This window comes from Lissotriton helveticus, chromosome 5_1 (assembly GCF_964261635.1).
Source record: "Lissotriton helveticus chromosome 5_1, aLisHel1.1, whole genome shotgun sequence".
In the NCBI taxonomy this organism is placed as follows: Eukaryota; Metazoa; Chordata; class Amphibia; order Caudata; family Salamandridae; genus Lissotriton; species Lissotriton helveticus.
The window spans coordinates 1,450,164,944-1,450,180,347 of NC_136065.1; the positions used below are offsets into that span (position 1 = coordinate 1,450,164,944).

The 15,404-nt window shown below is 40.0% G+C and overlaps 1 protein-coding gene across 2 annotated transcripts in view; it reads right to left on the reverse strand.

Annotated features, from left to right (window-relative positions):
- The window catches only part of LOC144755473 (cytochrome P450 2G1-like), a 291,649-nt gene that overhangs the window by 139,868 nt on the left and 136,377 nt on the right, over nt 1-15,404 (reverse strand). For both annotated transcript variants that reach the window (XM_078644445.1, XM_078644446.1), the window contains exon 5: nt 10,221-10,397. In XM_078644445.1, coding sequence (XP_078500571.1) covers nt 10,221-10,397 — 177 coding nt within the window. The remainder of the gene's footprint in view (nt 1-10,220; nt 10,398-15,404) is intronic.

Below are 15,404 nucleotides of genomic sequence, written 5' to 3' on the forward strand. Positions count from 1 at the left end.
GATAGCAGAAGTGTAAAAAATACTATTCCCACTCCAGAGAGTGCAACAGTATGGAAAGCGTTGGATAGCGTAGGGGTAAAAATTACTATTCCCACTCCAAATAGTGCAACAGTAGGGAAAGCGTTGGATAGCGTAGGGGTTAAAATTACTATTCCCACTCCAGGGAGTGCAACAGTAGGGAAAGCGTTGGATAGCGTAGGGGTAAAAATTACTATTCCCACTCCAAATAGTGCAACAGTAGGGAAAGCGTTGGATAGCGTAGGGGTTAAAATTACTATTCCCACTCCAGTGGGTGCAACAGTAGGGAAAGCGTTGGATAGTGTAGGGGTAAAAATTACTATTCCAACTCCAAAGATTGCAACAGTAGGGAAAGCGTTGGATAGCGTAGGGGTTAAAATTACTATTCCCACTCCAGTCAGTGCAACAGTAGGGAAAGCGTTGGATAGCGTAGGGGTAAAAATTACTATTCCCACTCCAGTGGGTGCAACAGTAGGTAAAGCGTTGGAGAGCGTAGGGGTAAAAATTACTATTCCAACTCCAAAGAGTGCAACAGTAGGGAAAGCGTTGGATAGCGTAGGGGTAAAAATTACTATTCCCACTCCAGTGAGTGCAACAGTAGGGAAAGCGTTGGATAGCGTAGGGGTAAAAATTACTATTCCCACTCCAATGAGTGCAACAGTAGGGAAAGCGTTGGATAGCATAGTGGTAAAAATTACTATTCCCACTCCAGAGAGTGCAATAGTAGGGAAATTAAATACTTCATATATTATTTCAATAAATATAAATTAATATCTATAAAAAATTAATTAAAAGTAATTACCAATTTAATATAATATACTAATTAATCAATTAAAATTAAAAATTAAAAATAATTATTACAATTATTTACCTATTAATACAAATTAATTACAAATTAACAATTAATAATTTAACATCTAAAAATTAATTAACAATTAATCCAAATTAAATACAATTAAATAAATTGATTTATTAAATTTAATATAAATAAATAACGTCCCACCCTATTCCCCTATAAACCCACAACCCGCTAGTGAAAATATATTAGTAAAATTAACATAATTAGCAATTAATCAATTAATTAAAATTGATTGCCAATTAAAATTGTATTAATTACCAAATGTAAATTAATTAACAATTAATTAAAATGAATACCAATAAATACATTTACATATTTCATTAATTATAATTAAATTACTTCCCACCCTATTCCCCTATACACCCACAACCCGCTACTGAAAATATATTAGTAAAATTAACATAATTAGCAATTAATCAATTAATTAAAATTAATTGGCAATTGAAATTTAATTAATTACCAGATATAAATTAATTAACAATTAATTAAAATGAATACCAATAAATACATTTACATATTTAATTAATTATAATAAAATTACTTCCCACCCTATTCCCCTATAAACCCACAACCCGCTACAGAATGAATTACGCAAAAATTAAAAAAACAAATTTCATTAATTAAAATAAATTATAACATAAATACAAACTTTTCACACATATAATAACATAAAAACACTATAAAAATTAGATATTATTAAAAATTCGATAATTTTAATAACCTATATTATATACTTCGATATTTTAACTGTCTATATTTTTAACATTCGATATTACATTATTTACCTTAAAAACGATATTTTTGATGTCTATATTCTGTCCAATCGATATTTTGTCCAATCTATATTTAAAACTCGATATTATGTCCATTCGATATTTTGTAGTCGATATTTTGACTGTTTACCGAGTTGGGTGTCGTCAGCGTAGGAAATGATGTTGAGGTTGTGATGGCGGGCCACTTGTATGAGGGGGGCCATGTAGATGTTGAACAGCGTCAGGCTGAGGGATGAGCCCTGGGGGATGCCGCAGATGATGTTGGTGGCTTCGGAACGGAAGGGTGGGAGGCGGACTCTCTGGGTTCTGCCGGAGAGGAAGGACGTGGTCCATTCCAGGGCTTTCTCTTGGATTCCGGCTTCTAGGAGGCGTGTTTTAGGAGTGCGATGGCAGACCGTGTCGAAGGTGGCCGACAGGTCCAGGAGGATGAAGGCTGATGTTTCGCCGTTGTGTAGTTGGCGTCTGATGTCATCTGTGGCGGTGATGACGGCTGTCTCGGTTCTGTGGTTGCGTCTGAATCCGGAATGGGGGGTCAGTTGCATGTTGACGATTTTCTCAACGACCTTTGCCGGGAACGGGAGCAGGGAGATGGGCCTGAAGTTCTTGAGGTCCTTGGGGTCCGCCTTGGGCTTCTTGAGGAGGGCGTTGATTTCGGTGTGCTTCCAGCAAGACTGTCACTCTTGCTGTGGCCGCACTCTCCCGCAGGCACCGGGAACAGTTATAATTGCATTCAGGATGAAGCATGGATATTGGCAGTAAAAAGAGGACTACTAGAGCCAAAATAGGGATGCAACAGAAGCCTTGGGCACAACGAGTTTAGATCTCAATCGCCAATAAATCGACACCACTCAGATAGTACTCCCCTCATCATGGAGTGCAGGTTTGAAAGGAATGTGATTCTTCACAGTTCCTCTACAGTAAACATTAGCTTTAGATGGCTACATGGACCCCTATCTAAACTGATGGTTACAAGCCCTTCAATGCAAGGTAAACCAAGACCTTCAGGCCCAGAACGAGGTGGTAGTGCTTTTCTGAAAACCCAGCGCCTGAATGATTAGTGATACCCCTGAGGGATTTGAACTTAAGGGACCCAGAGATACTGGAGGCCTTTCACTAAAACTCTGCAGAAATGTACAGCAACTTTCCCCTTTTAGATCCTTGACAACTACAACACCTCTGCAACTTCACAATCTGCAGATACCACTGCAACCCCCGGGAGTAAGGAAGCAGGTAACATATTAAGGTGGAAACAGAATATAAGGCTAGGAAAAACCTGTAAAGCTAAAAAGGTAAACAACCTTCCCTTATGTCAAAATCACATCGTCTGCTTCTTTTCACTAAAGCTGTCCCAGCGATGGTGTCCAAAATACCCAAAATTCAAGACAAATAGTCACAGTACTCCACCCTATTCTCTATTCTCAAAAATCTAGCGGCCCTCCAAACTACAATCACTTCCAATGATGTTAGCACTACCAAGACCTCACAGTAAATTACTTTGATGAGAACGGCACTGGTGACTTTTAACTCCAGACTTCTTGCCATGGAAGATAGGATGACCGGCCAGCAACAGAAAATTACAGAGACTACAGAATGGGAACAAGACCATTGGCATATGATGGAAAAGATAACCGAGTTGATGGATCGAACCAGGAGAGATTATCTACACTTTTCAGGCATCCGGAGCAAACAGAGGAAGATGATATGCTGCTCTTCATGACCAAATTGATTCCCTCCCTCATCAAACAGGACTTTCACCCTACTGGAACTGCAGAGGGCCCACAGAATCTGGAACCGGACAGTAAAAGGCGGCGATACTCCACATTAAGTGATAGTCTGCTTTCTAGGCTACCAACAGACAAAAGCAGTGATCCAATTGACCATAAAAAAAGACCCTTTCCCTTGGCAAAAAACCCACAAGATTTGCTCTTTGTCTCATACACCCCGACTGCAATAGTTGGATATTCACTTTGGCCTCCTAGACCCGGCGAATGCTCATCATCATGGATTGCTGTACAAACTAATTTATGGATCTGGGACAGCTAGAGGCATCCCTTGAATTTTTAACTATGGAAGACATGGAGACTAAACAGTCACTGAGTCAAGAGACCTCTCCCAAGCCCTGATTGAAGATGCAACTGAGGACTCTGAGCAGTTGGAGTGCTAAAGTCTTGGGGTGCTTATAAAAAGTAGTCTTTAGCCCTGAAACACAAATCCAAGTGCCGGCCATAGTCCTCAAAAGATAAGTCCAGATCTCCTTTCAAGAAAGATTGATATGTCTGTAGTATGCTTCACTAGTCTTGCTTTGCCTGTGGAGGGTGAGATGTGGTACTGCTTGCCAACTCCTTCTGTTCTTCGGCATGAGGGATCAGGGAGAAGACCCATACCAAAAGATAATATGAGGGGAATGATTTGTTTAAGGGCAACCTGCTGATATATCCTGTCATCCTTGGACAGGATGGGGACTGTTACTTCTTGCTCTCCCTGGGTTTCATAAACCGGGTACTACTGAGCAACATTGGACTGTGATTCCCGTACATTGACATCCTTCTTTGCCATGCACTATTTTTGACTCTTCACACAATCCAGAATCATTACATTCTCCTCCCTCCTGTTACTCAGTAATATGACCCTACATAAGTAGCAGTGATGTGCTACCAACTGCTCCCTTGCTGGCTACCTCCACATATAGGAGCAGAGGGCTGACTCCCATTATTTCCCCACTTAGCACAATCTGCTACATTTCTTACAATTTTTCTTAGCTTCTGCCTCCCCAGTTGCAGGCATCAGTCTAAGACCAGTTCTCACTTCTTCCATCAGGGATCCCATGCGCTTTCACCCATCTCTCTATTCTAGTAGTTGCAACACTTAAGAGTTTATTTGACAGGGCCCAGGTTGATTATTGACACCCCTCCCCACCTTTCCCAGGTAAGTTCCTCTGACACCTGTGAATCCTAATGGAATGATATGCTTTGGGGCCAGCAGCCCACTATCCTCATAAATCCCCATATCCATTCTGAGACTGATCTCTTTCAATGTTAACAGCCTCACCCACTACATTTAGAAAAAGAATATACTCTCTTTCCCCCACACACTCTGTCCAGATGTTACATTTATTCAGGAAATATACCTCTCCCAAGAAGAAAGCTCAAAACTCTACCATGTTTGAGCAGGGCAAGAATATCACTCCTGTGGGGATGGGACATGAGAGTGACATGCTCCCCCACCAGACACCAGATCTTACCGTAAAGGTAGGGTTGCCATATCAAACTATAAAGGACTCATGTTGAGAATGTATAAGCCATGTACTGACCCAAAGAGGCACTATGTCTTCATTAGAGCCACCATACATTATCAGACTCTGACTATTGGCTCTGTTAATGTACCATCTGGGTACAAAAAGAGAATTCTTGAAGATGTTGAGGTGTATCTGCTTCCTAGACTAAGGTCTTGCTGAGGGGTAAGTAGAAGCTGGTATTAGACCTGATCTTAGACAAATCTGACCACCACAACACTCTCTCTCACAGGGTCAAACTCATTCTTGCTGATCTAATGTCTGACAGCTCTCTTATAGACCCCTCAAGACTGACTAATCCTGCTGACTGTGATTATACTTTCACTTAATGCATGCATGGTACTAAAACCAGAATGTATAACGTTCTCCTGATACCTAACCTGTTACCCTTCATTGTTCAGGTGAATGTAATCAGTCCGACCAAAACACAGTACAGCTTGACGGCAGACATGCACACTCCATTGGGTCAATGGCACTTTAGTACCTTTGAGGTTTCAGACCCCTGAGGTAAACTGGAAGGTACCAAAAATTTCCACATTGAGTAGAATTAACATTTGGTTGCTTCTCCCCATGTACTATGGGAAGCAAGTAAGAGACTATCAGAGGGAATAAGATTTGTCACTCAAAAAGAAGGGAGGTGCTTGCTAGTCGAAAGACACTAGAATCACAAATAGCCCACCTAACACCATGATACAACACAATACACTCCCAACCCATATCAAGGGACCTATTGAGGAAGAAATCAGAACTCAATGAATTGTTCAACTCCCAAGCAGAAAAATCTCTCCTTACCCAGAAGCAGAGACAATACGAATGGGGAGGAAAGCTGTACATCTCCTAGCCTATCAACTACATCAGCAGGTAGCCTTATGAATGATCCCTACCATCAAAAATACCTCTGGTGGGAATAGATATTACCACTCAAGCAGATATTGTCTAGACATTCTGATCATTTTCTGAAGAACTCTGTAGGGCCGATGGGATGGATATGTGGTAGGAGGAAGAAAGCTTCCTCTCTGCGCTCTTGCTGCCTGAATTATTGTTGAAAGGGTCAAACCAACTTGCAAAAGACATAACAGAAGATAAGGTGTGCTAGGCCATTGATAGCCTCTCCCACTTATAACTTCCCTTGGATAAATGGTTATCCTACTGAATTTTACAACAAGGACCTGTGAGTCCTCCTGCTGTTTAATGCTATGGAAGAAGGGTCTCCCACACTCACTGAGGGTAATATGACTAGAATTATTGTTTTGTTGGAATTGGAACAAGATCCACTTGATTGCACCAGGTACTGACCAATCTTGTTGATCAGTACTGAGTCTATTTGCTAGCAAAAAGTACTAGCAAATAGACTGAAAGATTTCCTCTGTTAATAATACACTCTGACCAGGTGGGCTTTATGCCCCCTTGCTCCTTGGTTACTCACCTTTGGACACAGATGCACGTCCTCTGGCAGGAACGGGACAAGCTGGATAAGAAACTGCTTATATTTCTGGATGCCGAGAAGACCTTAGACACAGTGGGGTAGGGGGGATTGTTCTGGTTATTAGGACTCATGGGTTTTGGTCCAGAATTTCCGACTAAGATTAAATGGTTATGTGCGAACTCCACTGCTGTGGTCTACAGCAATGGGCACATCTCTTAACCCCTTCCAATCCTGAGGGAATAGACTGGGAAACTCACTCTCCCCTTTACTCTTCATGCTGGTAGACAAGCCTCTGGCAGTAGCCATTTCTCTGCACCCTGAATCCATGGCAATCCTACCTCTACTGGGAACTTAAGGCATTATTATATGCTGAGGATATCTAGTTGATGCTGTCATCCCCCTCTACCTCCTTATCACATCTTACTGAACTAATCTCTGGCTGCTCCACGTTCATGGGCTATCACATTTACTAGGAGAAATGTGAGGCAATTCCCTGGACCTGCACCACCACAATAACTGCACTAGGGCCTTACCTTTTCCACAGGCAACCCTCCAAACCCAGGTACATGTGCATTCTTTTGAATCCCAGTTTAGCTAATTTGGGGAGGATAGCATTTGAACAAATTGTTGGCCTTAAATCTTTCCCTTTGGTTAAGGTGCAGGTGCATAAAATGAATGTTGCCCCAAGGATCAACTATAAATTCACTATGACCCCCCTACTGTTATTTAAATCAATCCTCACAGATCTTACCCTCATGATCAAGCTGTATCTCTGGAGGCGGAGAAAACCCAGACTGAAACTGCACAAACTCTATGCTAGTATGGAAATCAGTGGCCTTTAGATACTCAAACCTGACATTTCCTGAATATTGTTCCATCTTGCATAGCTCCAAAACTTATTTCATGCATCATTAAAACATCAAGCTGGGTGCCCATTGAAAAATTCTTGTTGGGTAAAACAGGATGTTTTGTGGCCCTTTATTTGAAGGAAGAACAGCAGCTGGTCAATGCCCACACTGTCCTCAAGGCACTTCCTCTTTGTAGCTTTAGACTCATAGCTTAATGAGAGTAGTCATGGGACTCAATGCTGGGGTGCACTTATGAGGCAATGGCAAAGTTCAGAAGGCCTCCTAAGAACCCATGTGGAAAGACTTCATTAGTCGTGGAGTACACCACATTGATAATTTATTCAATGAAGGCAGAATATTTTTGTTTGTGGATGCACATACATGTCAGTCATGTAGATACTGTCACTTGTCCCACTTTTTACATGCATCGCTAGTAGGCCCAACCATTGTTCTGCTGACATCCCCTGTAAATCTAACCTTCGACAATGGGGACCCTACATGTGGGAGGTCTCTGGCCTGTATGGAATTCTAACCAGCTCAACACTCTCTGTCCAAATGCATACCCATTTAAAGAGTGGTGGTCTATAATCCTTTCGCTGGAATTCATAGAAGAAAACTGGTCCACCCTCCTCATGCAGCATAACAATTATTCACTGAAGGCTAGATTAAAATTAGAATACTGCAAGATCTTGCATAGGTGGCATTGGTCCACACAAAGATTACACGAGGAACAGATCTTCATTGATCCATCTTGTTGGAAATGCAAGGCAGCAGATGGTGACATTGGGCATACAATCTAGGAATGCCCATTACTGAACGGAGTGAAACTCGATTTTGGAGGCGCTGTGCACAGACGTGGGGATTGAGGGGACCTGAATGGTGCAACTGAGCTGCCTAATGATGTCACCTTCTACCTAGAAATGATTCCACAACTGCACCGTTGGTGCAAAACAGCACTGACGGATGTTAAACAATGCCTTCTCTGAAATTGGAAGGCAACTCCTTACAATTGGCTCAAGGAAAAGTCCCTTGTTGCCACTTATGAATGAATTGACTATAAATTAGAGGATTGTCTCCAACTCTGCGATAAGATCCAGAGTAACTTCCTATGACCTGGCACTGAATGCATGTAGTTTTACAAGGGAGCTCTAACACCAGTTCATAGGGCAGGGTATGACTTGGTAGTTAAAGGATGAGTATGGCCTACCCTGAAAGGATCGACCATAGCGCACAACAGAATGGATCCCAGGGTAGGTAGGAGTTTTGTCTTTTACTCTTTTTATCTTCATGATATTTGTTTTTGTTCATTTCCATTCAATACGGAGGGAGTGAGTGGAGAGAGGAAGTGGGTGGGGATAGGGACAGGAGGGACAGAAGAGAATTTCAGGTTTGCAAGTCATAGTACATAAAGCCCTCGTTACAGCTTTGAGTGCTATTTATGGTCACTTCAATGTTGGATACCCTGTGGGTGAATTGTCTGAACGTTGTTTTACTGATGTATGTACCAGCTTGTTTTGGATAGAAAGCAATACAAATTATTAATAGCAAAAACAGTTTAATTCTGACAAATTGAGATTCTCTGGATTTACCCTAACCAACTTTTTCAACCCCCTTCCATCCAATCTCCTGCCTGAATACTGCTCTGAGCCTCCTGATTCAGAGAAATCTGTCAAAACTGTGGGCTGCTACTTTGAGGTGGATCTTTCCTTGGAAAGACAAGTTAATTATCTATGTTCCACATGCATCCTGTTGATACAGGTTTTACTGTTCCCATGATGCACAGGGTCAAGACTGGGATGGCTTGGTGAGCAAAATAACGATGGATAAAACCCATGTCTGTGACTGAGGGTGAATGTTTTGCCATTGTGCAACATTCCATCCTTCATCTTGTGTGTTTTGCTGTTCACCCTATGTGGGAATGGTATGCCCTGACGTGTGTCCCGTGCTCACTACGCCACTGGAGTCAAGCTATCCTGGATTATGTAGGCTGATAGCAAGAAACCAGTCCTAGGATGCTTGATTCCGGTCCAGGGAAGACATGGCTCGGCAGTTCGGGCTGGACTGTTCCCATGAGGCACAGGGTCAAGACTGATTTGCATATGATCATGTCTGAACTGGGGTGGCTTGGTGAGCAAAAATAACGATGGATTAAATCCAGATCTGTGACTGGGGGTGAATGTTTTTCCATTGTGCAACATTCCGTCCATCATCTTGTGTGTTTTGCCACTCCTTCCAATGGCAGCTCACCAAGTTGTGGTACCGGTCACCATTCTGTGTCATCTGAGCAACTTGATTCTCTCTTCCTGGGTCTATCATTGAGCCTGCTGAAAATACTTCAAAGCATCCATAATGCTGCAGCTAGATTTACTCCAGGTCTTCCTTGGCGCACCTCTTCTTCAAATGCATATGATCAATTGCATTGCAACCTAGAGGTGAAGATAATTTTTTTAAAAGCCTCAACCACATTCATTGAGCACTTTATCACTCCGGTATCTCAGGAACAAGATCACCTGCTGTGTTCTGGGCCTCACCCTCCGCTCCACCAATGGATAGTTCTGTCTGTACCCAGGTTCAACTGGGTTCGGTGGCAGGCTTTGTTGGTGGGGATGATCAAACTGTGGAAAGACCTTCTGGGAAGTCTGCCTAGGACGTAGGTTATGCTGCTTTTTAGTAAAGGTTCGAAGACTTGGCCCTATGGCCAGCACTGTTATTTCTGTGGCATAATCAGTTTTGTCTCCTAATGTTCGTATAACCGCATAGTTAACAGTGCGCTTAACAAAATGAATACCATAGAGTTGGCTAATGGCATTGAACTATGCACTTGCAGCATAAGTATAAGGTTTAGGCCTACCAAGAGATTTGAAACTAAAAAAGGACAGGAAGAATGTTATATGTTTTACTTTGAGTAATGTGTTTGCAATACATGTGTTATCCTGTTATCTTCACTCTCATTTCATGCTTTATTATTATTCCCCTATAAATGCAAACTACATAGCCTTCTTACCTCTTCCATTTTTATGAGAAAGCAGTCAATATAGTCACGCGGAGAATTTGGATCCAATGTTTCTTTATTCATTTTCACTCTTCTTTCAACAAACTTTTCAAGACAACACAATAATCCATGTATCTTCTTGTGTGGTCCAGGTAAATATTCCAAGATATCTGTGTACATGCTGTACAGCTATAAAGAAGTTAGAAACAATTGATTAACACTGACATTGCAATTGAAAATAATCTCTCTCCATGTGCTTATGTGTGTGTGTGTATATATCTCTCTGTTGCATGACACATAGGTTGTGAGGAGCTATTGGCCTTTCTACTGAGACCTCACACTTAAATGACATGTGTCCACAATCTCTGCTAAGAGCTCTCTCAGAGGTGACAGGTGGACATACGAGGGAGAGTAGAAAGGCTTCCTTCTCCAATAAGTCCTCTCTCTGGGATAACAGGTATCCATAGTAGGGTGTGAACAGAGACTGCCCTCTCCACTGAGACCTCTCTCTTTGATCACAGATTAATATAGTAGAGTGTTAATTGACAGGTGAGCATACTAGGGTATGAGGAGGGACTAGGCTCTTTTGCTAATACCTCTTTCTTCGATAGAAAATGTCTGTAATAGGTTGTAGAAAACAACAGACATCTCCCCTAAGACATCTCTCTGGTATCACAGATGTGCATAGAAGTGTAGGAAGAGGGACTGGTCTCTCCACTGATAGCTACCATCAGCTGGATATGTGCATGTAGTAGGGGGTGGGGAGGGACTGGCCTTTCCAGTGACAACCCTTCACTGGATCACAAATGAGCATAGTAGAGTGTAATGATGAGCTACCTTTGCAATGAGGCTCCTCCCTAAGGTTACAGAGGTGCATAGTAGAGCTAGAAGAGATTTTTTCAAACCCCTCCCTATTTTTTGGGTACAATCCTGCAAGAGTCTTAGGGGATTCAAACATTTTGATAAAAATAATTGATCAATATTACCATGTTTTCTTCATTCTCACAACACCCTTAATTTTAAATATTAAACAGTAATAGGCGCCATTTCATTTAATTTCTAAACCTCCAACAGTCAGCCAATCGAAGCACCCACTCCCACGCGACTCGTAGAACCATCTTGCTCTTAGAGGAGCAAGATGTCTAATGTAAAAAGAGGGTTCTCCACCAATCATAGACTTCCATTTATTAATTGGTGCTCTTGAGGTACACTCGAGAACCCAATTCTCCAGACATACACATTTTCTAACCCTAATTTCTCAAAAACTACTCAAAAGATGTACACTAAATTCCAAAACGCACATTTTATGGATCAAGATCTGGCTTCTGGCCAAATTTGGTGTGATTCCGTGAAACAGTTTTTGCAGTAGCGCTGTCTAAAAATTGTGATTGGTAGCGCTGCCTAAAGATTGTGGTTTGCATTCAAATATATAGGCATTTGTGTTTATCTTCCCTCCATGCAAAGTGATGTAAAGCAGCACAAAAGGGTTTTGTGGTGAGAAAAAGTCATCTTTTCAAGGAAAACAGTTTTGCAATGAATATTAAATGTCCTTGCAAGACTTTGTGTCACTTGTCATCACTTTACATAAATGTTAATGCTAATGCTTTAGTGAATGTTGGCCTTTAATTCCACCTAATACAATGAATGAAAATAACAACCATTGCTACTTCAGTCAAATGTCATAAATAAAGGCTATGCATTCAGTTTCATTTTCCAGCGTATTTATGTTTGACAATATGCCAATATAGACAAAACAAAGATAAAAAATATAAAGCAAGAAATTCATTGACATACACAAATACATCCTGATAAACACATTTCCAAGATGAATTTAACCCCTTCAGTGCTAATGACAAGGGTAACTCGTCATGGAGTTTCCATTGATTTCAATGGAAATTACATGAAGAAGAGCAAATACCCTTAGCATCCAAGTGGTTAAGATACTTCACAAATAATCTTGAATGAATAAATAGATTTTTAACAAAATAGTGCAACAGCAGATCAATAGTTGTTAAAACATGTATTGGAGTATATAATCAATGTGCAAATAGATTGTATACAAAAAGTGTGGTGCTTAGTGCAACTTATAATGCTAGCAAATATCTCAATTTTAAAAGGCCCAAAATGTGTTATTTCAAATTCAAAGTCTACATAAAATTTATAACAGACACAATTGGGCACTATATTATCCAAACAAGCTGGCAACAAGACAGTATACTTATTTATCACACTTCCATTATTGTGCATGAAGCAAATTAGTCTTAATCTTGCTCTTCCGAAGAATTGCCCAAGTAACATAACTGAACATTATCACTCTTCATTAGGCAAATTAACAACCCATAAGCTTTGTTCAGTCATTTATTTTATAAACATCATTAAAATCTCTTTCTATCCAATAAAAATACATATAAAGAAAAAAAGAAATGCACAAGTGCGTTCACAACCTCTTTACATAAGGGACATAATTATATGTTGCCTGGGTTGGATCCAATAGCGCTCTTAGGAAATTTCCAAAATATTAAAGAAGGCACTTGGCACACATGCAACTTCAGTGTCCACCATCAAGCATTTTTGTCCTTTTTATCATTACACAATAACTGTATACTTCTGGTATATTCAGCCTTACTCATTTGATTTAGGTTTTTATTATTCTAGCAGTTTTCTATGTATTTTTTTGTTGCTCAACTCTTTCACCACCTTTGTAAATAACTTCTTCCTAGATAACTAAGTACTCAGCTGGGTCTATGGAGCCAAGTGTGTCAAACTGGGATGTAATTCTCTCAAATGTAACATCCAAGGTATACTTTTTTTAGACAGGAGATAATTTTTAATACTGTTCCTTAGAGTATCTTTTGTGGATGATACCAATAATTCCTTATTCTTGGATTTTGTATTGAACAATGTGAGCTCCAACAATATAGTGCCATTCAATTACCCTTTCGGGAGGCCAATCAATCTTTTCCATATATCTTCTCAGTTTGCTCTACACATTTCATCTGCTTATTTTCTATTCACTCACACCCTTAAAGTAATAAACTAAATAGACTCTCTAAGAATCTCTGCAGATTTATGGCCAAGTTCCTGGACTAGTAGAACCAGAGCCCCAGCCACAGCTGTGCCTCTTTTTTCTGTAACTCAAAATGCCTTTTACTGGAAAGGGTGATTCTGTAAATAATTCCCAGATACTCAGACACAGTTTTTTCTTCTTGACTATCTAAACACCATTTCAGTCTGATCCTTCTCAATAATTTTGAACAAAACATTGCTTTTGTTTTTTTCACATTTATTTATCATTTATTAGTGACACCATAATTAGCAAGGTAATTCAAACGTCACTGTAAACTAACTAGGGACAGATCAAGTAAAAAAGTATAACCTGCATAAAATATAAGGGACAGATGTTCCTCTCCCAGTTTCCGTGGTATGTTCTGGCCTTTTCCCAATATTTCAGGGCATGTGCAATCTATGTGGAAAACAAAAGAGGTGCCAATATGCATTGTGAACTAAGCCCATGTGGTGTTTCTATTTTTCCTAATGGTGAGCCATTATTCCCCAATTCAATCTGGGTTTATGAGCCTTGATACAGATTGATAATCAAGTTTAATAACCCACAGGTGCAATACCCCATCTATTAATTTGTTCCCATAGATGACCCTAGTTTACTGTATTAGACGCAGTGGGTAGATTAATGTATGTAACATACAGTTGATGATTCTTAATTAAGACATATTTCTTGGTTAGAGGTTTTAGTAAAATAACTTCTATCAATAGTGAACTATCCATTCTCTAAGAAGAGGAAATATCATAGACATTGAAGTGATATCAATAAAGTGCACATTTTTTGCATCAAACTTTGATTTAGTTTTTCTTCTGTAATGCTCTTAGCCTTGCAATTTAAAGTGTGCTTTGTTTTTTTAGTTTCAAAAGGTGATGCATATTTTAAATAACAATCATATGTTTATTATTGTTTACACACTTTTCAATGAAGTCACTAAACATCTAACCATTATAAAGTAATTTACATGATAAATAAGTCACATGTTTAGTAACCTGGGGACATAATAGCTTCCAATCAACCTGTGTTTAATGTTTTTGACAGTGTTTAAACTTGTAGGTGGCAAGTGTTTCATAATTATGTTTCTTTTCTTTGTCTAACAATGAGAATGGCCCCTGACGTGAGTATCCTAGGAGATTTATGGATCTACTTATCGGAGCAATCTGCTTTGAGCATAACTTCATTGCAGATTTGGGTTGTGCCAGAATGAAATTAAAATGATTTCTATTTCATGGTATGGGGTAGTGTTTAGTGCTTCCAACATTACAATGTATGTCCAGGCAGCACCAACCTTGTTCAATTATTTTACGTGCATGTGGTGTTGTGCTGGAACATATTACAAGTTCATAGCTTTGTTTTATAATAAAGATCTTGCCTCTTACGTGCCATGTAGCTAAAGGCACACTTTGAGCTAAGTATACTCATGGTTTGCACTGGACAAAGTCACGCATAGTGACCCAAAGCAACACAATCTCTTTTCAGAACAAAAAGTAGTCACAAAAGGTGTTTTGAGCTGAAAAGGTGCATATTTCAAAGTGGAAATAACACTTTGCATTTCATTGTGCCACTTTGGCTGTAACTTGAGTAGATTCGTTTTTGATGCAAAGCCCAATCTACTATGACAGCAACACTTGGCTTTGTATAAAAAAAGATCACCATCTTGAAGCAGGTGCCAACAAGGAGAGACAGTTTAATTTTGCCAAACAGCCCACAAATTGCACACGTGCTTTGCTGCACTTCACAGTACACATACAGGCCTAGATATACAAATATTTTGCGCAGAGTTTGTGTCACAAAGTGACACAAGCCCACACAAAATGTTTTTTTAAATTTAAACGCAGTTACCTTAAAGTAATGTAAAGCAGCGTAAAGCACTGCTTTTCATTACTTTGCTTCGAGGGGGCATTCCATGGATTTTTCAAGGGTGCCCCCATGCAACCAACCATATTTTGTATGGAAAACCCCATCTACTAACAATAGTAGAAAGTGTTTGCCCCAAAACCCTTAAAGCAAGTTTGAAGCAGGTGTTAGGAAGGAGAAATGCTTTTATTTCTCCTGATGTTTCCCATTTGCATGTGTGCTGCACTGTACCGCACACATCCAAAGTGGATAACTAGTGCTTTCCTGTTCTCTCCCTCTCA